The following is a 21,915-nucleotide window of genomic DNA, read 5'->3' on the forward strand; positions in this document are numbered from 1 at the left end:
ACAAAGTGTTGCTTCTATGGAACATCTATCTGGGAAGAGGAAGAGCCACAGCCAGCTTTGGACTACAAAGACGCAGAGAACAAAGACGACGAACTGCCCGCAGCCTGTCAGATCCAGTTGGAGCAATCCGAAGATACTTCCAGGCGTCAATCTGAAGACTCTAAGAAGGGGAACAGGCTGCAAACAGCCACAGCATGCATGGCTAACCGGGCTGCCTGTGTCACACGGCTGTTTGAACACGTTAACAAGACGGCAGCAAACAGGGGCACAGTGTGATGGCTGCGTCCAGGCATGGAAATGATGATTCTGGCTATAGTCAGCCCGTGGACACTTCAAAGTCCTGAACAGATTTGGGATTTCCATGCCTATAAAATATCTTCAAAGCAATTAACCTGGCATAAATTTCTGCTTCAGGAACACCTTGGGATAATTGCACTGTCAGATTTTAGCCTTTGTACTGGAGCTGCCCAAAATGTCTATTTTTATCCACTCGTTCTCACCAACGTAAAAATTATGTTATTAAAAATAATCCCTGAGAGAACATTAGAGGCCTACAGACCATTGGAGTCTTTTTGTTTTCCTCTGTCAGTGTGAAAGTAGGGCATGAGCTTCAGAGACAGTGAAGGAGGAATGATGTATAGGGAACTAGGATATGTGTAGCCTATGTTGTTTTCTCGCTGGAGCTCTGCAGTCCTCCGTTAAGGATCAACCCTTCTTGCCTAGATCTTATTGTCAAATAATAGACATGGTTATGCATCTAAGCTATATAAAATATAGAACCTATACTGTATGTGTACAGTGATTTTCAGTCTTAACATTCAGGGTCTCTTTAATATGAAGCAGCTTTCTTTTTCTCCCGCTTCTCATAGACTATATTATCATATATTCTGCCTCTTTCTCTCACACATAGGATAAGAATCTGTCTGTCTTGCTCTCTACTTCTTTCTTGATGTTAATTAACTGGACTACCTTCCCAGAGGGCACTCTGATGATGGCTATTTTTGTCCCTGTGCTCCCTGTTGCATGAACCGATGCCTCACTATGTTGACAACATACATCCTCAGCCCCCTTTTGTCGTGATAATGCGATGGTGCACGCAAAACACGGTCTGTCTTAAACTCTGAGCATCACTTGTGCTTACTTCTTCTTTCTTTTAGATGACGGTGGTATTTAATTAAGCATTGACTTAATGTACTTAAGTGCAAACTTGAACTATTTGTACTTTACTTGAGTATTACCATTTCAACTCCACAAAATTTTAGAAATATTCTATTAAGATTATGTTATTCCAGTACATTTATTTGACAGTTAAGAGTTTGTAGTCACGTCACAAATTAAGTGTTTACAAACAAAACATATAAGCTTCAAGCTTCCCACATGCAAGTTTAAAAGAATATATTTCTGGACTTCGGGGGAGTTGTGTACACATACCGGTATACAGTATGTATACAGTATGTATACCTTTAAAATAAACTAATGTGAATCACTGAAGGAGATGTGAAACGCGAGCAAACTCAAACTACACTCTTAGTGTTTTCGTAAGCTCCTGGATGCTTGCTCATGCATTTAAGCTGATACAGTACATAACCTATGTTTGACAATGGTTTTTGGAAGATAAGTGAGCTTGAGAGGATGTGGACCACTTTTGGTGTCCTCAGTGCTAATATTCTGTAATGAATGAGTTTTGGTGGTAGAACTGCGCATAGGCCTATGTTCATTGTTTTTACTGCTACTGAAAAGCCTCAGCTTTCCATCATTGTTAATAATAGTTGCAACTTGCACTGTGAAATGTGCATTGAAAATTGCCAGATGATAAAACCAGATTCATATAACGTCTAAGGCTAAATGTAGCTCTTAACTGGCTGAGTTAGATGGTAATTAACACTAAACATTAGACATTTCTACCATAAATTGGTGCAGAAAATGTCTGCAGAATGCAGGAAATTAAATGTTTAATGATAAAAATCTTTAAATACTATAAAATTATCTTCTAGTAATGACCTTGTGACCCCAATATTCTGGATTGTCACATCTCACATGTTAAGTGTTTTGCACAACTCTAATCTGAGCCCTAAAAGGGCCCCACCACGTTTGAACACAAAGTGACGCCCTTTCCCACCTGTAACTGTCATTGGCTGTTAAAGTCTTTGCGTTGTTGATAACACATAGCCTAAGCAGTCCTTCAGAATGCTCTCTATTACATGTACATGCATACTGTATGTATTAGTGAGTGTAGTGGTGCTTATGGGACGTCACGCTGGGACGGGGGAGTATGAGGCTGGGAGGGAAAAATCACAGTATAGGCCTACTCACTAGACTACAGCACTGCATAAAACACTACTATTTGGATAGGTTAAAATATATAACATATGACACTCAAATAGGCTTTTTTTCTTCATTGAGTACTTGAGTATTTTTGTTACCTTGAGTACATTTTCTAATGATGAGTTAGACAAGAATATGGATACCGCTTTCTTAGCTCTCCATTAAAAATATGAAGCCGCCAACGTGAGACATTTAACTTAGTTTAGCACAAAGACTGGAAAAAGGAGTTGGTAGTCTGGTTCTGTCCAAAGATAACAAAGTCTTTCCACGAGAAATCAACAAATCAGAATCAGAAAGAGCTTTATTGACAAGTAGTATTTTACACGTATGAGGAATTTGCTTTGGTGCTACACCTAGACAAACATACAGTTGACATAAACATGTGTAAAAATATATAAATATTGAATAAACAGAAGCAAATTATAAAAGAATAATAGAACTACGTCATCCGCCACCGGTCGGCACATGCAAAGCAGCCTAACATCTCTTGCTCTTTCTGTCATTATCTCTTCCAGTCTCCCAGTCCAACAGCAGCCTAAAGAAGCACCGGAGCCGGAGCATTTTCAGCCCTTTCTTCTGCTGCTTCCGCAACTACAATGACTACCACGTGGAGCCACCGCCCGCCAACAACAAGGCACTTTCTCTGCCCCCGCCGACCGAGGAGAATGGCAGTCCTCCCAAGGTGAAGCTTGTTTTTCTCTCACATCATACTTGGCCAGAGTCCAAATTACATACCATTTACATCCACATGACCAAAGAAAAACCTTGTGGGAATTAGTTAATGTATGACAAAAATCATACTTTGACTCGAGAGATCCTGTAACGAGTAACATTTGTTTGGTTTTGTTACAGAGGGCTTGTTAGGGTTTGCCTTTGCCTGCAGAGAGCTGAGGCGCTGTGCAGCCTTGCTGAGCTCCCTCCACAAATTTTTCCAGCTGCTTCAAACCCGTTGAACCCAGAGGTTGTTTACCATCCACTGCTTGAAAATACGGGCTCGCTTCCCATCTTGCATTCTTCGATATCTGCCTACGCACACAACCGCACACACAAAATAACACACACACACAGAGCACGCTGAGAAGCTCGAAAGACACAGACACACTCGCTCGTTCGCTCGCTCTTCCTGGCGCATGCTCGCACAAGCTTACGCAAGTCTGACCATATACCCATGGCAACACATGTACGCACACACACACTGCTGCTTCTTTAATCCCCATAAAGTGGGCCTTGTTTGTGTCCGGTGTGATGGATTGCCTGGCACCCACGCCCCCTCCCCCTCCTCTCCTAACACACACACACACTTTAACCAGTGTAGTGAGGCTGTGTGAAGCGACCGTTCTGGCCGTGGAAAAAGTGCCAAAACCCCGGAGCTCCTCCACAAACGCGGTGTTCTGCTGCCAAGGCAGGTACATGGAGCTATAAATGGAGCAAAATCATATCACGTTTCCACTCCTGTTTACCTGTGAATCTCTCTCATTCAGGGGAGGAATGTGTGGCCCTTTACAGACACCATACATGTGGTCAGCTCTGACCCGCTCCAGACCCCCTCCTCAACAAGCGAGTTCCCATTAATTGGAGTGAACCTAGCGAACCTCGCCATAAAAAGCCTTGTTATGGTGCGGGGCTGATCTTTGAGCTGGGTCCATGCCACGGCCCCTCCCAGCAGTGTACTGTTGCTGGATTTCTGGCCAGCCGTATTTGTTACTATGGCAGCTCTGTTTGTTTTTGAGCAAGTTGTTCTCACTTTCTACTATACCTCCCTTTTCTCTGCCCCTCTCCCTCCCGTTCCTCCCCACGCATTTGTTGATTAGAATATTGACGATGTCGATTTCTTCCCATGCAAAGATTTTTCTCTGTTCCTTCTTTTGCTTTCCTGTTTTTCAGTTCCTTCCACCCTGTCTCTAGTCAATCTCTTTCTCTTTCTCTCTCTCTCTGTTCTCCAGTGTGACCAGGTCCAGGTCATCCCCATCCCCAGTGTATGTATTATTATCTCTCATTTTTCTTCATCCCTCCTCCCTCTGCTTGCTGTGCTTCATCATTCTAGCTGCATGTGGATGTTGACACAAGGGTGGTTTTTCTTTGCTCTCAGATGAAATGTTGCACCGTCCATTTCTGATAATCACGCATTGCTTGGTGCTGCTTACCCTCCAAAAATGTAATCCAAATCCATTTATTATCATATGTTTTATTTGGGGCTTTGTCCATTTGTCTGTTTCTCCCTTATTTTTCCAATCATTGGAACAGGTCATGAGATGATTGATTTTCACATTAGATAAAATTTATTGACTCTCCAGTTTGGATCAACAAATGGATGACTCACCCTTAAAATCCTTAAATTAGGTATTTGTCTGTGTGGAGAACAATTAGATTGTGATTATGCACTCAGTGGTCAATGAACTACCGTCAGTCCAGTAGAAAAGGTCTTGTTTCAATGATTTGTACTTCGTCAGACATTCACCAGTAAGGCGGATTTATCTTTGTTTGTGCTGAAACAGCGATTCATTTAGCTATTTTGGAATCTCCGCGGTGCCTGTGGTTTGCTGTAATTTAGGATATTCACACTCACAGCATCCCACATCACAGCCAAGCTTTAAACTACACCACCCAGCAGACACCTCCTTTCAATGGCAGGAAGCGCATGTGGCGATGAGGTCGGCTCCTTTATTTTCCCTGGCGAGGACTTATATAACTTGAGCTGACCTGGACAGGTTACATCTGCATCACTGTTTAAGCAGTTTAATCAGTGAGAGACGTCAGGAAGTAGACAAACAAAACAAATCTGTAGCTCGTTGTTAGGTTGTTTGTCTTACTGCAAAAATACCAAAAACCACAGCACCAAAGAAATCCTTTTTTCTTATTACAAAACCAAAAACATTATCACAAATATATAAAGACATAGAAAGGCATCCAAATAAATGGGAGCACTTAACTTTAACCTTCCTTATTTATCATTAAAAGCATTTTATAGACACTTAATGAATGGTTTATAACACACTATAATGGAGTTATGATTATGGAGTTAATCAGACAGAAGGTAATTTTAACTGACAACAGTTATAATGTCCATAATGTCTATAACTATATTTTGGAAATAGTAGTTTGACAAAAATTCTTAACTAAAGGCCCAATTACTTGATTACCTCTGAAACACTTAGCTGCATCTCATGGCCTTCATCAGCGGATGTTGAGTGCTCAGTTGTCACATGATAGAACACGAAGTATTCATTGATAAATAAGTTAATTATTAATAAATGGAATGAAAAAAGGTGAAAAGATGAAACACCAATTTTAATGTATATATACTGTATCACAATTTAGTTACTCCATATTCCTATTATTCTGCATATATACTTCCCAAAATTCAAAAAAAAAAATTTCTCTTATCGTATCTTTAATTAATTCATTTATTCTAATGTTGAACACCAAAATAACCATGAAACACAAACAGCCAGTGAAACACACCCATCGCTTAGATTTATCATCATTGTATTAAAAAAGTAGAAATATTATTATCATTTAAGCTGCTTTCTTATATTAACACAAGCTAGTTTGTTACACCTTATAGGAAACACTCGCACAGTGAATAAGCTGACACACTGGAATTTACATCATCATTTTTACTTCCAACAACAGTTTTCCAGTTTGTTAGATTTGATCAAGTAAAATGATTTCTTATCAGCAAGCATGGTGCGCTGTGGCTGAGCCCTATCAGCGGCCCCTGTGAAGGTTTTTTATTTTTTATCACAGTGCAGCTCCCTGGTGAAAATGTTATGGTCCCAATCAGTCTTTCTTTTCTTCTTTGCTCAACCCGCATGTGTATATCACATTCATCACAGCCTGTCAGGTTGTCATTCAGTGTCCTTGCTCACGGGGAATCCTTCCTGTGATACATCAGCATGCAGACCCGTGATAAGACATGATAAATATAGTGAGCCAGGCCAAACACACTAAAACACAGATACATACAGGAAATGGCTGGCATACTGAGCAGCAGCGCAAGTGTGTGTATGTGTAAGATTGACAGAGTCCTTGCTAGTCACCTCTATATAGATTTGTGTGTGCATGTATGCGTGAATGTACAAGTGTGTGTGTGTGTGTGTGCGCGCGCCCCCCATGGCCGCGCCATCTGCCCCGTGCCTGTCTGTAACCCCACGCCTGCTTGGCAGAGGACGTGAGTGTTTCTCCTTTTCCTCCCTGACCCTGAAGGCAGCACAATCACAGAGCTCAGTCAACATGAGATAATACAGAAGATATCAGCAGGGACTCTTGCAGTCAAACCCCACAGAACTACAATAACAACAAGTATAAGTAATTAAACCAGCTGGACAGGTAGTTTTCATGTGATGGCATGTGATCTGACATGTCAAACATTCTCACCTTCCAGCTTCTCACACATGAGGATCTACCATTTCCTCCGTCTTATATCATTTTAAATTAAATATGTATGGGCTTTGGGCTGTTGGTTGAATCGCATTGGGGTCTGAGAACTTCTGATGGCAGATTATCAATAACAAAATTCAATATTCACTAAATAATGAAAATAGGCATTAGCAGCAGCCCTACTTTACATGAAGTACCATGATGCTTTTGCTACGATACCCTAACTATAGACCGACATTGTTAATTTTACTCAGGTAGAGCAGTCAATAAAATTTTATCTCCTAGCTTTGGGCTGGAGCAATAACTCATCATATCATGTTATGGTATTACAAAATTATTTTAATGATTCCAAGCAAATTGTAATTAAAGATGTAATGCACAACAGTGGAATGAGATGAATATCTCATCAATATTGTGATACTGATTTTAGGCCCAGTACAAATTAAGCTGTGCAATTAATGAATATTTTTATTGTCAATTAATCTGGTCAATGAGTATACCTTTTTATCAAATCCTTCTAATTGAGTAGCTGGAACCTATAAAACATTACTTAAAATATTTATCGATAATCATAATTGTTGCAGGTTATTTTTCTTTTCTAATTAATTAGTCAGCTCTAAAGACTAAAAAAGATTAAGCTATTTTGCAATATTACAAACAAATATCACCTAATCAGTGCATTGATCATGTCTCAGCTCCTCAGTCGAGCCTCGTGACCCGCAAGTCATTCAGTCCATTAAGTGTTTTTTTAGTGTCCCCCAAAGCGGCCAAGTGATCATCTCCAACACTCCTAGCCTCATCACACTCTCAGTGTGAGTGTTTGTGTGTGTGAGTGGGTGTGTTTTGCTACCTGTATTTAACCTCTATTATAAAGGGTGTGTGTTGTCTCTGCAGCCTCCAGCCAAATTTCTCCTGCCAGAGGTCAGTATAGCAGACTACGGCAAGAACTGTGTGGTGATCGACCTGGACGAAACCCTCGTACATAGCTCCTTCAAGGTAATTTTCCACGCTACGTCTCTATAACACAAACACGCAAGCACACAGTTCCCCCACGCCAGTACAAAGATCCCCCAACTCCAGCAAAAGTGGATTTCATTTCTATGAATCATTGACAACACGGGCGATTGAAATAAAAAAAGGATTCAGTTTAGCAAAATAGCCTTTTTTGCATCAGAGCCCTTTTCTTTTGTTTATGCCACCACATGAATCCCATTCATGCAACTTTAGGTCTGCTCAACATCCATGCCCCCCCCCCGCAGTGGCACTATGTTCCTCGCCCGCCCCGCAGTTTGAGAACCACAGCCTGAGGGTATTATGGCTTTTATACAACAGGAGAAGGCACATCTTGTTACTATAACAAGATGATGGCATGGCAACCAGTACATCCATGTTGCTGTGCATCATGCAATTCATCAGCATGTCTGGCCAATCCAGCTGGAGGTACGTTCAGTATCGTGTCTGTCCTGTGAAAACCATGTGCAGTATCTCCATGAAGTCATCTTTTTATGAGCTAACCCTTTACATTTTTACTTATTTAGCTGACGCTTTTATCCAAAGCGACTTACATGTTAGAAGTCGCACGCCTAAGTGTCTTGCTCAGGGACACAATGGTGAATGGGTCACAATGGGGGATTGAACCCAGGTCTCTCACACCAAAGGCATGTGTCTTATCCATTGCGCCATTGCCACCCCATTAAAGCCATCTAAGAGCCGTCTACATAATAAAATAAATAGATTATTTTTTGTTTCTTAGACCCTTGCACTTCATTTGGACATGCAGTTTTGAATTTAATACAAAGACCTGACTGCCATACTGTATTTTCAAGGTTTCAGGTGTACACTGTACATTTACCTGGAAGCTCTTTTTGACCATGACCACAGTTACTTAAAAGACGAGACCCTAAACAGTTAAAAGGTTTTATTCGATTAAGTAGTGGGAGAATTCCTCTCAACCTGTAAAGGAGCATTTAATTCCAGAGTCTGCAGCCGTGCTAGCTGCTCTGTGAAGCCGTACTAAATGCTAATGTCAGCATGATAACAGTGACAATGTAAACATGTTGATGTAGTGATAACCACGTTCACTATTTTAGTTTAAGGTGTCAGTATGCTAACAAATGCTAGTTATCACTAGAGATAAATACAGGGCACAGCTGAGGCTGATGGGAATTACATTAATTTTGAAGGTATTTCACCAACAAATATAGGAAAAAGGAAAATTCTGACTTGACGTGACTTCAGAAGAAAAGTAAGATCACCAAAGTGATTACAATCACATCCTGAGGGGAACATAAATTCTGCACCACATTTCATGGCAATCCATCCAGTAGCTGTTAAGACATACTGGACCTCAACAACATCCCCAGAGCCACGCTGTTGGCATGGCTAAAATGTCGGGATACGTGATTTTCACTGGACAGCTACATCTGTAAAATAATGCTTGCTTGCTTGTTTTCATGGCACCGCTGCTTCATTTTCCAGTGCACAGCGCTGTAGAGGGTAACTGAAGGTCACGACTCTAAATCAAACCCGTGATGTTTTAAGAACAGCACATTTTACTGTGTGTGCTTTAGTCATCCCACAATAAATCCATGGTCATCCCATCAGACTGTAAAATATGATTGTATTTATCATGTTGAGTATTATATTAAATGAACTGACAGCTACAAAACCAAGATGGACAGTTATTTTCAGCCATGGGAGAAATCTGATTTTGCAGTTGCCTCAGAGTGTTTATTACCACCACAAAATTTTCTATTAAGATTCACAATATTTATACTGTGACAGATGACAAAGGATAAAGGCTGATATACTGCCCAGCTCTACATTGTCAATAGATGACTCCTGCATCTCACCATCAAAGGTTCCCCCTACTGACACACTTGGCATACCTAGTGACCTACTTCAGCACAGCTCTGCCTCGGCCACCAGCTCATCTTATTACATCTGTGTGCACTTTATCTGTGCCTGTGTGCCTTTTGTCCTCAGCAGAATGAGAAAGCCAGAGACGCGTGCAGCGAAATAGCTCAAGGTGATGTTGAACAATCTTTTGTGTTTGCTCTGGTTTTATTTTATCCAGCAGCGAAAGGAATCTGTTTGTTAATTTAAGTAACTGCAGAGAAAACTCTTGCAATACATTTTCATATGACGAGGAGTTCATTCCTCATTTGCTGTGGAAAGTCAAAGGAGAGAAAGAAATGTACACACACTGTACTGGACCCACCCATTACAGTCACATGCCAGCAATACGGGGCCACACACACGTACACGCTCACCCACACACAAGGGTGTGTCCAATACAGTGCGCTGTTGGCTTGAATGACTGCGGGATGAATTTCGCAGAATACTTGGATCTGTTCTAATAATCTCAAGGGTTTTAGTTTCTCTGCCTGTCAAAATAAGTCAGAAACTCACACAGGAACTGTTTTTTTTTTCTCTCCGTGTGGATGAAACTCCAGTAGCATGCTGTATGCTCAGTCCATCAAAATGCATTAAGTTCAGAGATCAGTATGCAATATAAAATGAATTCAGGCAATGCAATAACTAAAAATCAGTTGGTAGAGGAAGAGGGTGAAACAGAAAGTGACACACAAGTAGCATTTTCAGTTATGTTGAGAGTCCTCCAGGATATCCTGTAGATTGTTTTTTATAGAAGTGAGGCTAGGAGGTCATTTTGGATCTAAATGTTAAGCACTTTAATGTATAAGTCACAATTAGTTAGTGCAGAAAAACAACCAGAACTATCAGGGCATTCCACATAGCACACAGATGGACATAGACTAAAAAAGAAATGTTACATAACACTTCACATACTGTATGCTTTATCCTGTATGTTATGGGTGAAAAGATAAATTCTGGGCCTGCTCTATTAGATTAGATCCTGTGTGTGCTGGATGTGTAAAAGTGGCTGAAAGCATATTCTATATATAATGAAAATAGTATTTTTATAAAACTTCTCAAAACTGATGTTACAAAGCACTTCACAGAAAACACATGACACAAACTTAAGTAGGAATCCGGTTAAAAGATAAATAAATATGCAGTTTATGGTCAAATGTCGGTGGACACCTGATCTCATTCCATTAATCTGCTGCTGTGACAGCCTCCACTTTTCTGCAAAGGCTTTCCACAAGATTTTAGGATGCTGGGATTTGATCCCATTCAGCCACAAGAGCGTAAGTGAGGTCAGGCACTGCTGTGGCCAACAAGGCCTGGCTCACAGTCGGCGTTTCACTTCATCTTAAAGGTGTTGGATGGGCTCTCTACAGGCCTGTCTAGTTCTTCCCCACCAACACAGAAAACCAATGAGTTGTAGCCCTTACTGCATTGTCATGTTGAAACCATTGCCAAAAAGTCATAAGCACACTATTGTCAGAAATATTATCATCATGTTGTAGTATTAAGATTTACCTTAACCATGGACATTGTTAGGCCTTCAACATAGGGAGTGATACAAAGTGGAACTGTTAATGACTGTTACTTGCTGAACTTTAGCTACGTTTACTTGAGTTGAAAGTAATGGGATATTTTATTTGGCTATGGCAAACACTAATTTAGTCTAGCTAGCGTGAACGCCATTTCTATTGTATTTCAAAACATCAGTCCCCATTGAATGTTGTTGTCAGTGAAAACTAAATGTCATAGTGTCCCTTTTAATGCTGTTGTACTGGTATATTGTTCAATTCGTTGATCAGATGGATACTGGAAGATATTTTAGGAGAGAGAGAGAAGCAAGAGACTGGCAGGGCAGCTGATTCTGAGGTCAGTAGTCTGCAGGTCTAAGGAAATGTGGGCACCAAGGCAGAGTCTAAACTATTTTATTTCATGATATTTATTATATTTGCTATATTCTGACCCACTTAACTTTCTGCATTCATTGGCTGTAATAAATTAAATAAATATGTAGATGTTGCCTAAATGTAGGCTAGGCTATATATGATACACCCACAGATAAACACATATGAAAATAAATGAAAGGAATCATGCATCTATGCATATAGTAATCATTACACCAAATCTTTTATTCCTTCCACCATCAGGTTATCAAATTCAAACAGTAGCCACTTTAAATAGGATCCTTATCAACAGCTTACATGATAAAGTATTTATTGTTTCCTTGTATGCAAGCAAAACTACAGAGCAAAATCACACTCTGATTAAATCAGTCTACAGTGCAGTAACAGTAATTAGTGTAATTAAATAGCATTCTTTGGACCTGCAACTATCTAATAGAGAGAGGAATTATATGTCGTAGTAGTTTATCACATATTTACATGAGCACACAGATAGCATTTAAGTCACAGCCATCAGAAGAACTCAGTCTGGCCTAAATGCAAGCAAAAGTTACGCATACCCTGGGAGCTAAACCCTTTCAATCCTAGTGACGTCCCTGACCTGAAAAGAAACCCAGAGCCAAATCATGAAAAACAAAGTGCACAAAGTACATGGACAGAGTTACGCAACTGAAACCAATTTGAAACCTATGTCTCAGACTAAATAAAGGCCGTAGAGCTGAAACAATTAGTTAATTAACTGATTTGTCGATGGACAGAAAATGATTCGGAAACTATTTTTGAAATTAACTGCTTCAAAAAACAACAAACAAAACAAAACATTTGAAGATGCCAACATGGACTCAATTAAGTAAAATGATCTGCATATTAAATGATAATTAATATAATTGTTAGTTGCAGTTTTCTGCACATACTTATGGCCATATTGTAAAAGAAATCTAAGATCCACATTGTATAAAACACAAAAAGGGATCGGGTAGGAAATTATTAAAGGCGTTGTAGTTGCATGATATAGAAGTGAAAGATAAGATTTAGACGTAATTTAGATGACTCCTCATTGATTATGAAGGTTTGTCATTTTGTACAACTTATAATGGTGTGTAAAAGCTTTACATCCAGTTATAAATCTCAGTGCACCATGGTAGACAGTATCCAAGAAAGATAAACATTGGTTAGGCACATTTCTATCAAGCAGAACACCGTAATAAAGTGCAGTGAGAAAGGTAGCAGCAACCAATCTCTACCTGGTTGTCAAAGAAAAACAGGCCTTATTTCTAAAATAAAACCCTATTTTTAGTTTGAGTGTTTGTACAAGTGCGTCAGTGTGCAATTTAAAAGAGAGCTGATCATCAATAAAAATACCCAAGTATTAGTACATTTGGACTTGTTCGATCTGCTCATTTTTGAAAAATGCAAAAGATGAGTTTTCTCAACATCCAAAACTAGCTTAAGCTGATACAGTTGTACCTAAACAATGTTAAAAGCAAATTGTAAATACGAAAATGGTTGGCTGATAGTAGCAGCACTACAAAAAATAACAGTGTCCTCAGCATAAAAATGGAAATGAGCGTGTGGAATGTCTTGAACCAAGTTGTTAATATAAATAGTAAATAAAATTGGACCCAGGACTGATCCTTGGGGATATGTATGTATATAAAGGAAACATTGAAACAGCCAGACTGTTCCCTCCATCAAGTCTGTTGAGGTCAACGCTGGTTCAGCAGAGATCCATAAAGAAAACACTCTCCGTTCTCTGCATTTGCTTCATCCCATCCCATTTCTCTCACGCATACATTCCCTCTCGCCCGCCTCCATTTCCATATCTCTCGCCGTCTCGGATCCTGGCCCATTACATGAGCAGCACGATGAGCAGCTGTTGTGTGTTCAAGTCTTCAGATGATGGAGTGATTCAGCAGAAGAGCAATAGGCAGAGGCCAAGTCTTTCTGCATCTCTTCCTCCATCTGTGTCTCTCTTTCTCTTCTCTTTGTGAAAGTTGGACTAGTGCTGCCTGTTTGTTCTTTCTTCTGCCTGTCACTGGTTTGGCTAATTACTGGTACTGTTTTTAGACAATCAAGGCTGTCTTTTAGGTTCTCTGGTGTAAACATTAACCACAGCCAAATATTACAAAACTGATCCATGGAAGCACTCACATGTGTCCTTGGAGGGATCTGGAGGCTTTGACTCTGCGTTGTCTCACTCTTGCATCACATAAGGAAACCAAACATCTCTAGTAGGTCAATTGTTCCACGATCACCACCAATGGTGGAAGAAGTACTCAGATATTTAAATTAAGTAGCTAAAAGTAGAAATACCATTCAGAATACTCAGAATAATGCATATTATTTTATTATCATTATTGATGCATTGCATGCATGTATTTTGCAGCTTATTTTAGCCTTTATTTGTGATAGGACAGTTGAGATAGACAGGAAATATGGGAGAGAGAGAGGAGATGACATTCAGTTTAATTTACTTAATGTAATTTAACTCATTTGATTTATTTTAAGTTATTTAATTTAATTGAGTTAATTAAATTAAATTTATTTGAGTTAATTCATTTGATTCAGTGTAATTTAATGAATTTAATATAATTTTATTATATTAAAAATATTTAATGTATTTATTTTAATAAAACATTTATTTATTTTAATTTATTAATTTGAATTACTGTATTTGATCATTTATTTGTTGATTAGATCTTGTATTATCAATATGAATTTGCAAAGTAAATGTATCAAATAAATGTAATGGAGTAAAAGTACAATATTTGCCTCTGAACTGTAGTATAAGTGTAAGTCAGGAGGAAATATTAGAGTAATAAAGTAGCCCACAAGCACCTCAAAAGTGGACTTGCTTACCACTATGGTGGTTATATTAGACAGATGAAACAAGTGATAAGTGGAAGGTCAAAGGGCTGCGTTCAGCATTCCTACAGCAAAAACCCCCTCTGCTGGGTGGCATTGAACTGTACAGGTGCTAATTATAGTTGTATGCCGGCAACTAGCATTAAATGGACACACACAGTACAATCATTAGGGAAGTTTGAAGGTCTATATTTGAGGATAGCTGGTTTAGAGTTAATTTAAAATATCTGAGGTGGTTTTATAGTGTGTTATCTTGACCTGAGGACAAGTCTGCCTTAAAAAATCTGGTTACAGTATACACACATTTAAAAGTGGTTTAACTCAACAATGTAGTTGTACACAGGTACATTTTTATTTAAAAGTGTTAATTAATGAACGTAATTGACAACCATTACAACTTCCCCTGACTTATCAACATTTATTTATTTATTTTATTACAACTGTATTTTGCCATATGGACATTAATTATCTGTTCATACACCAGCCTCCACATGTGGGTGCCCACTGAAGGACTCACGGTTGTTGACAACACTACTACATTATAGTGTATTATAAGCCATTTCTTAAATGTTTATATTTACTGGCTATGAATTCTAAATAGGGGTACTTAAAGTAAAATATTGACAACACACAATAATTAATAACAAATTTGGTCAAATCTGAGATAAGTTGTTGTTTTGAATGTTTTATCATATAAAAATGATTAGGCCATAGAAATGTAATAAAAAAGCATGTAATATCTGCAGGAAATATAAAACAGATTAAAAAAAAACAAAAAACAAAAAAACAAATTAGCATCTAGCTAGTTAAGACTAGCAGCTAGCTGGAGGGCAGTCACAGCTAGCCTTCTGAGGCAGTATCTAAATGTAATCATAAAGGAGGAAAAAAATAACACTAGTCCTGCTAAAAGCTAACTAGCTAGCTTAGGTGAATACCATTGTCTAATTACTTGTGGATGGGAGGGGGTTACCACCTTAAAAAGGCTAAGTTAATATTTCACTTGTAGCCGTTAGCCGTTAGACACTTTGGCTTCAAACTTCAAACCCTTTTTTCTCAACTTCACTGTTTCTATAGTTACTGCTGTCTTTGACTCTGTACGGCAGTAAATTAATAAACACAGTCTAGGATACAAAGTCATCCTAAGCATTACTTAACCAAAGAGTAATGTTGCAGATTTACCTGCATTCTTTAAGTATTACTGGATGAATTACATTCAATTCAACTTATAAAATGAGACTTTTAAATAAGCCTCTATTCTTTTTTAACAAATTATCCGAACAGGTGACAGCTACGCTCTTACAGAAAAGCTTTCTGTGTGCTTCTTAAAACTCACAGAAACGTTTTTTCTCTGCCTCCATGTCACCTATTTTTCTTTCTGAAATGACACCGCCGTGCCTCCCACCTAATCCTTTCATCCTCGTCTTTACGCCCTCGACTTGTCTTCCACCCACACCCCTCCAGCATCTATCTTCCGCTACCTCCTGCACCTCTCCTCTCCCCTTTCTTGCTTTTAAAGATGACAGAAGTCACACTGAGGAAACGGTGGTGTTCCTGTCCGCGTACACGTCTCTGATTAGCTCCCAGGTTTCTCCCCGTAGTCACACTTCTGGTTTTAATTTAACACTGAGATAGAGCGCTGGCACGGAGGGAACCACGTTATGCTAAAAGCCTCCCTAGTTTGCCTGGGGTGCCTTCTATTTTTTTTTTTTATCATCCAAAAATATGGGCATGTGGTTTAGCTGTTTCCTTGTCAGATAGTGCTATTTTGAGCAAAAAATACCACATGTTTTGAATCTTTTCTCTCTTTCTTGTCTCCCCGCAGCCCATCAGCAATGCAGACTTCATTGTTCCAGTGGAGATTGATGGGACTGTTCATCAGGTACTTTTGCACTGATTTGAAGGACTTCTAGAAGTGTGCTTGAATAAAATAATATGTATTAAAGTATAAGATCTCCCTTGGAAGCTGTGGGTCGATTTTTTTTCCTTTAGCATGTATTATTCTCTATTATCTCACAGCCACATCAAACTAGGACAACTCAACTCCCTGAATTTAGTGCTCTCTGTTTTATGCTCTGTGTCTTTGCTTGCTGTAAAGATAGATCGGCTGTGGTGTGACTGTGTCACCAGGTAAACAAATGTCACAAAGTGTATTGAAGATACTCTTAAGCGTGCAGAGAGATGTTTCGCTGATTAGAAATGTGTGTGTGTGTGTGAGAGAGAGAAAGAGAGAGAGAGAAATGAAATCATTAAGGGAGAAACAGAGGCACTGTTACACCTGCTTTATTACATCTGTGTGTCTTTGAAGCAGAAGCTGCTATACTATAGCTGTAACCGGGTTCAAGTAATCCAGGATAGGCTTTTTGAATCTGTCTTGGCCTATGCTTGATTACTTGCACTTGGGGGCAGCAGCTAAACCATTGAAGGACCAGCTGAAGAGGATAAGGACGAGCAGAAAGAGCAAATATGATCACAAAGCAATACCTGTTGTTTTGAAGTCATGGCTACAAGACCTGTTTATTCAATTGAGAAAGGAAGCCTTTCAAGTTTTCATATGTTGAATACTGTCTACACAAAGGTACAGTATTTGATTTAAATTAGGGATTGAGTACACTCTTGTATGTATGTATGTATACTTGCATGTATCTTACTTTCAAAATCTGTTATTAGCATCAAATACTGACTTTTTCAGGGTAATTTTAAAATTAAGAAATAGTTGATGTGAATAATTGCATTCAAGATTCATCATGAATTATACATATGTAGACTTGAGGTTCACCTAGAAAAACAAATCAGTTCTAAAGGTACCGAATATGACCGCTCATTACAGAATTGTAATCTAACTAATCAGCTAAGTCAGTGATGATTTTGGTGAAACAGACAGCAGCTATGAGTTTAAAGCAGCCTCATAACTAATACATAAAACAAAGTGCCACTACAAACATGAATTCAAAGTAGCTTTTACTCAGGTTTAACTCAAGTCAACCCATTTCTGAATTTAGGGTCAGAGGTCAAAACCTACAAGGTTGTTTATTTGTCATTATACAACTCAAGGTTGTAGTCCCTTCATGCTACACACACAGAACTTAAAACATAAATAATTTAATGTGTATTAAAATATGGTAACATTTAAAATAAATAAAAAATAATATAAACAATAGGGTAAATACAGTTATTTATAAACAATAGGGTAAATACAGTTATTTATAAACAATAGGGTAAATACAGTTATTTATATACAAAGACTAGATAAATACACAAATACACACAGAACATTCTACAGTGCATTTTTTGAATTTGCATCTGGGGAGAATGTAAACAGCCGAAACAAGATGATAATATTGTATCTTCACATAAAAAATGTCTGGCATTTGGGAAACGGTGTCCAGCTTAACTGTGTTTGAGCACCAAGCATCATCGATGTAAAACATCTCCTCTCATCTTGCTGGAGTCTTGCGCTGACAGCTCGGAAACACGGACCACCCATCGAGTGCTTGATCCGGGATGCTGATGGGGCAGGTCTCTGTAAAGATGTGGGCACAACAGTCTCTGATTTTTGTTGCTTGGTCAACATGAGTCCTGTTTTGGCCAGACCAGACCTTTAGGAGAAGAATAAAGTCAAAACTTGGCCAACATAGCTCCTATCCATTCTCTCTTTCTTCTCCTCTGAGCGATCACTGCACCTGCTGTGGTGCCGGGTCCAGTTGTGCCGGGTGGATCATGGTCCGCTGCTCTTTAATCCAAAAATCCCGTCTTCCTTTTCCAATCACTTTGAATTTCTGTCAGAGGTAACGTGTTTCAACAATAAAGCCTGTAAAAAACGATAAAAAAACAAGCCTTTACAAGTCTTTACAGTCTCTTCCCCCATTAAGTGGGACACAATAAAACCATTATTGTTGCTTAGATTGCCATAACGACGGACACGGATGGGTTACAACCAGGCACGGCAACTCATTTAAGGACCAGAGCTGAGACTGCCTAATCTTACCAGACATATGATGTTAGGCTTCAGAACCTGACAGTTGTTGATACTCTGTGCTACCTAAGTGGGCACATTTTGGTGGGTAGCAAAAAAATATTGAGGCGTATAAAAGATGTGTGGAATTTTGTGCCGTTGTTCCAGGTGTACGTGCTGAAAAGGCCCCACGTGGACGAGTTCCTCCAAAAGATGGGAGAGCTCTTTGAATGCATCCTCTTCACAGCGAGCTTAGCCAAGGTTGGTCCACACGTTGCAACACTAAGACAATGGTCACCGTAATGCGGCTTTGTGCAGACTCTATTAACCTGATGTTTTTGGGTTCGTTCAGTATGCCGACCCTGTGGCAGACCTGCTGGACCAGTGGGGGGTGTTTCGCGCCCGGCTCTTCAGGGAATCCTGTGTTTTCCACAGAGGAAACTACGTTAAAGACCTCAGCCGGCTGGGCAGAGAACTCAGTAAAGTCATCATCATAGACAACTCACCTGCCTCTTACATCTTCCACCCGGAGAACGCAGTAAGTCACTCCTCTGAACAGTAGGGACTGACCTAAAACCTCCATTATTTCTTAGTTCTAGGGCGAAACAGTGTAAATGCACAGAACTTTATTTTGAGATAAATCAACAAAGTAGAAATTAACTTGGACTTACTACAAAGTCAAGATTTGGTAAATGTATAATCTATTATTTGTTTTTGTGGTACAGAATTAGTTGTCGTCCTAATCACAGTATTTATCTGAATATTCATCTGAATCTTGTTTTTCATGATACGATTCAACACATAAACCTTTATTGTTGTTTTGTATCCTTACGTGGAGTTTATGTTGCCGTATTGTTAAGTGATTTCATTGAAAAAAACTACATATAGCCCCTTTAAGCAAATGGAAGCCCGGGCTATTAATTGAAGTTTTACAATACATTAACATGCTTACGGTAAGTCCTTTTTCAACATTGGTGGCTATCATATTCTACTGGATAAGGCATATTGGTAGGTGTGTTTGAAGTCAGTAAACAGTAATCAACTGACGAAAACAAAACAAAGTGGAGGGGCAGCCACCGTCATCGGAAAAATCTGACAATTCCTTTAAATTTCTGTGGCGTTCCAAATTCAGGAATTCAGTTCTGAAAATCAGTTTCTACTCAGTGGCACTCATCCAGGGGACTCCACTTCAGTCCTTCAAAGGACTTCATTGGACTGTAAGGTTTTCTGGGGATGTAGGCCATACACATCACACCGCATGAATTTTGTGAAATTGGAACTCCATTGAAATTGAAATGATTCTCAGTAAAGTTGAAAGCAATTTAAAGTTAAATTCAATTTCAAACCATTCTATTCAATTTTAAATATAGCATAAAATATTCAATTAGAACATTTATATAATTTTGTTCAGCTTATAGATCCCATAAAATCCTGCCTAAAATGAGGTCAATATACACTGCTACAACAGAAATAAGTCTGTTAAAATAATGATGGTAAATGAAAATATCTTTGAGACACTGTCAGTTCTAATCTGCACTGTTGTATTAGAAACAGCGTTGAGCCAGAGGCGGTGTTCCCAATGTTAAGAGATTTCTCTCCTCTGCAGAGAAGATACTTGGTGGAGCTGCTCCCACTCATCCTGCCTTTGATGCATTTCTCCCATTAATTATTGACACAAATCTCGCACCATCTCCTCACCTATAATGCAACACTTTAGCATCGACTGAGTTTTCCCCCTCTATCAAATGAACTAAATCTGTCTCTCTGTTCTCTCTCTGTTTCTACTCTCCACAGGTCCCGGTGCAGTCCTGGTTTGACGACTTGACGGACACGGAGCTGCTGGACCTGATTCCTTTGTTCGAGGGCCTCAGTAAGGAGGAGGACGTTTACAGTCTGTTACAGAGCCTGAGGAACAGGTAGCAGACGGCGGCTCCAGCTGGTCCTTCTTGTTCCGGCCCTGCTGCACAGAGGCCTCCCCTCGCTGCCACGGCCCTGCAGCCCGGCTCCCGTCCTCAAGCCGCTGCTGGGAGTCCCAGCGTGGCCCCGAATCTGAGGATTTCACTCAGTTGTTCCGGTCATAATGAAATCTGGAGACAACTGTACGGATTCTTACCATCTCTGCATTCTTGGATTCTTTGTACAGGACTCCTTCTGACAAAATATTATATTACTGTATGTACATACTATATGTTTCTAAGAGCAAGACATACATAAAGTAATTTTTCTATCAGAGATAGGAGGTTTTACTATTCTATCAAGTAATATTTTAGTTACCAAAAATAATCAAATAGACAGAACAGAGAGGTTTTGTTTCTTTTTCAACAATGGGTGACCTTTTTTTTGTGTTGAGCTGTGCTATGCAGGCTGTTGTTTCTCGTCTGACCTTTCGTTCAAACAACTGTGATTTACCTTCTCTTACAGAATGAAGTGCCTTCATTACTGTGCAGATTTTGTTGTGTCAGGTTATGGGGGTGCACATTTTTATGCTGCACATTGACTAAAATCCCGGAAATTCTTTAATTAAAGTTGGAAATTAGTCTTATTTGTCATTTAATCTGAGAAAACAGAAAAGAAGAATTTCTAGAAATGTATCCACCTAGCCTGTTAGATGAGGATGATTCTTTGCTTTTGAGTTAAGTGACGTTGAATTGTTAAATTTACCAAAGATTTTTACAATTCAATGTGATTTGTGGCTGAATGACGTCATTTGATCCTAGACAGTGACTGTAAATTGATAATCTCTAAAGACATTGAAACCCACTTTATTATTAAAAAAAAAGAAACCTTTGTGATGACATCACCGCCCACCAATAAATGTTAAACTTTTGAGGAAACTATAATGATTAGCTTAGATTACATGAAATTCTATTTATTGGGGAAAAGTGGGCTGGGTTGTAAAGACTGCTGTTGAAACCGTACTGTACAACATTATTAAAGTTGCAAGTTTGCACACTGTCAGTTTGTACCATTGTGTAATGACTTAAAGCTTGTATGATTGATATTTTCATATTAATGTAGAATCAAATGACAATGTTTAATGTGAACATAGTGGAGCATTTAGCAGCTTAAGAGACAGATATTTTAGGAGTTGGTGGAGAACAAAAACAGAGCTAAAACAGAGTGAATATTGGACTTACATCCATCTGGTGGCCAGGAACAAAACTGTTTGAATGCTAAGCTGCTCCATGTCAGCTGGAAGTGTAATTAAGCAACTGTTTGCTAACACGTTCATAATATCAACTTTAAAGGTGATTTGTGCTGTCTAACAGTGGCTAGAAAATCAGGTGCATGTTTCAGTGACATGCAAGGAGCTGTATTTTACTTTAAAGTGTTGTAAGTTTAATGTCCATTTGGTAGCTTTTCTGCATTTCGATCATATCACGTGTTGTTGTGGAATTTGTTTTAAGCCAGCCTGGGCTTAAAACAAGTCTTTAAAGTTCTCCGGGGGGGTGGGGACGACATTTAAATATCTTTTAAAAAAAATGTGGTATCAGTCTTTAAGTTTGAGTAGTTTTGGAGAAAGAAACTAAAATGATGTGACATCCCTGACCTGCAATTTTAGTGACAACTAAAGGTGTTCCTGTGTAAAGTGTTCCTTATAAG

General features: G+C 39.1%; 1 protein-coding gene across 3 annotated transcripts in view; it reads left to right on the forward strand.

Annotated features, from left to right (window-relative positions):
• The window catches only part of ctdspla (CTD (carboxy-terminal domain, RNA polymerase II, polypeptide A) small phosphatase-like a), a 39,041-nt gene extending 17,771 nt beyond the window's left edge, over positions 1 to 21,270 (forward strand). The window contains exons 2-8 of one of the 3 annotated variants that reach the window (XM_038728682.1): positions 2,841 to 3,007; positions 4,269 to 4,301; positions 7,600 to 7,701; positions 16,183 to 16,239; positions 18,481 to 18,573; positions 18,665 to 18,850; positions 20,107 to 21,270. In XM_038728682.1, the coding sequence (XP_038584610.1) occupies positions 2,841 to 3,007; positions 4,269 to 4,301; positions 7,600 to 7,701; positions 16,183 to 16,239; positions 18,481 to 18,573; positions 18,665 to 18,850; positions 20,107 to 20,232 (764 nt within the window). In that variant the 3' untranslated portion in view covers positions 20,233 to 21,270. The remainder of the gene's footprint in view (positions 1 to 2,840; positions 3,008 to 4,268; positions 4,302 to 7,599; positions 7,702 to 16,182; positions 16,240 to 18,480; positions 18,574 to 18,664; positions 18,851 to 20,106) is intronic. The other 2 variants (XM_038728688.1, XM_038728697.1) reach the window with 2 other exon arrangements.
• The last annotated feature ends 645 nt before the right edge of the window (positions 21,271 to 21,915 follow it).

This window comes from Micropterus salmoides, unplaced genomic scaffold, assembly GCF_014851395.1.
Source record: "Micropterus salmoides isolate LMB-PRFRI ecotype aquatic unplaced genomic scaffold, ASM1485139v1 Ms_hic_scaffold_1, whole genome shotgun sequence".
Classification (NCBI taxonomy): Eukaryota; Metazoa; Chordata; class Actinopteri; order Centrarchiformes; family Centrarchidae; genus Micropterus; species Micropterus salmoides.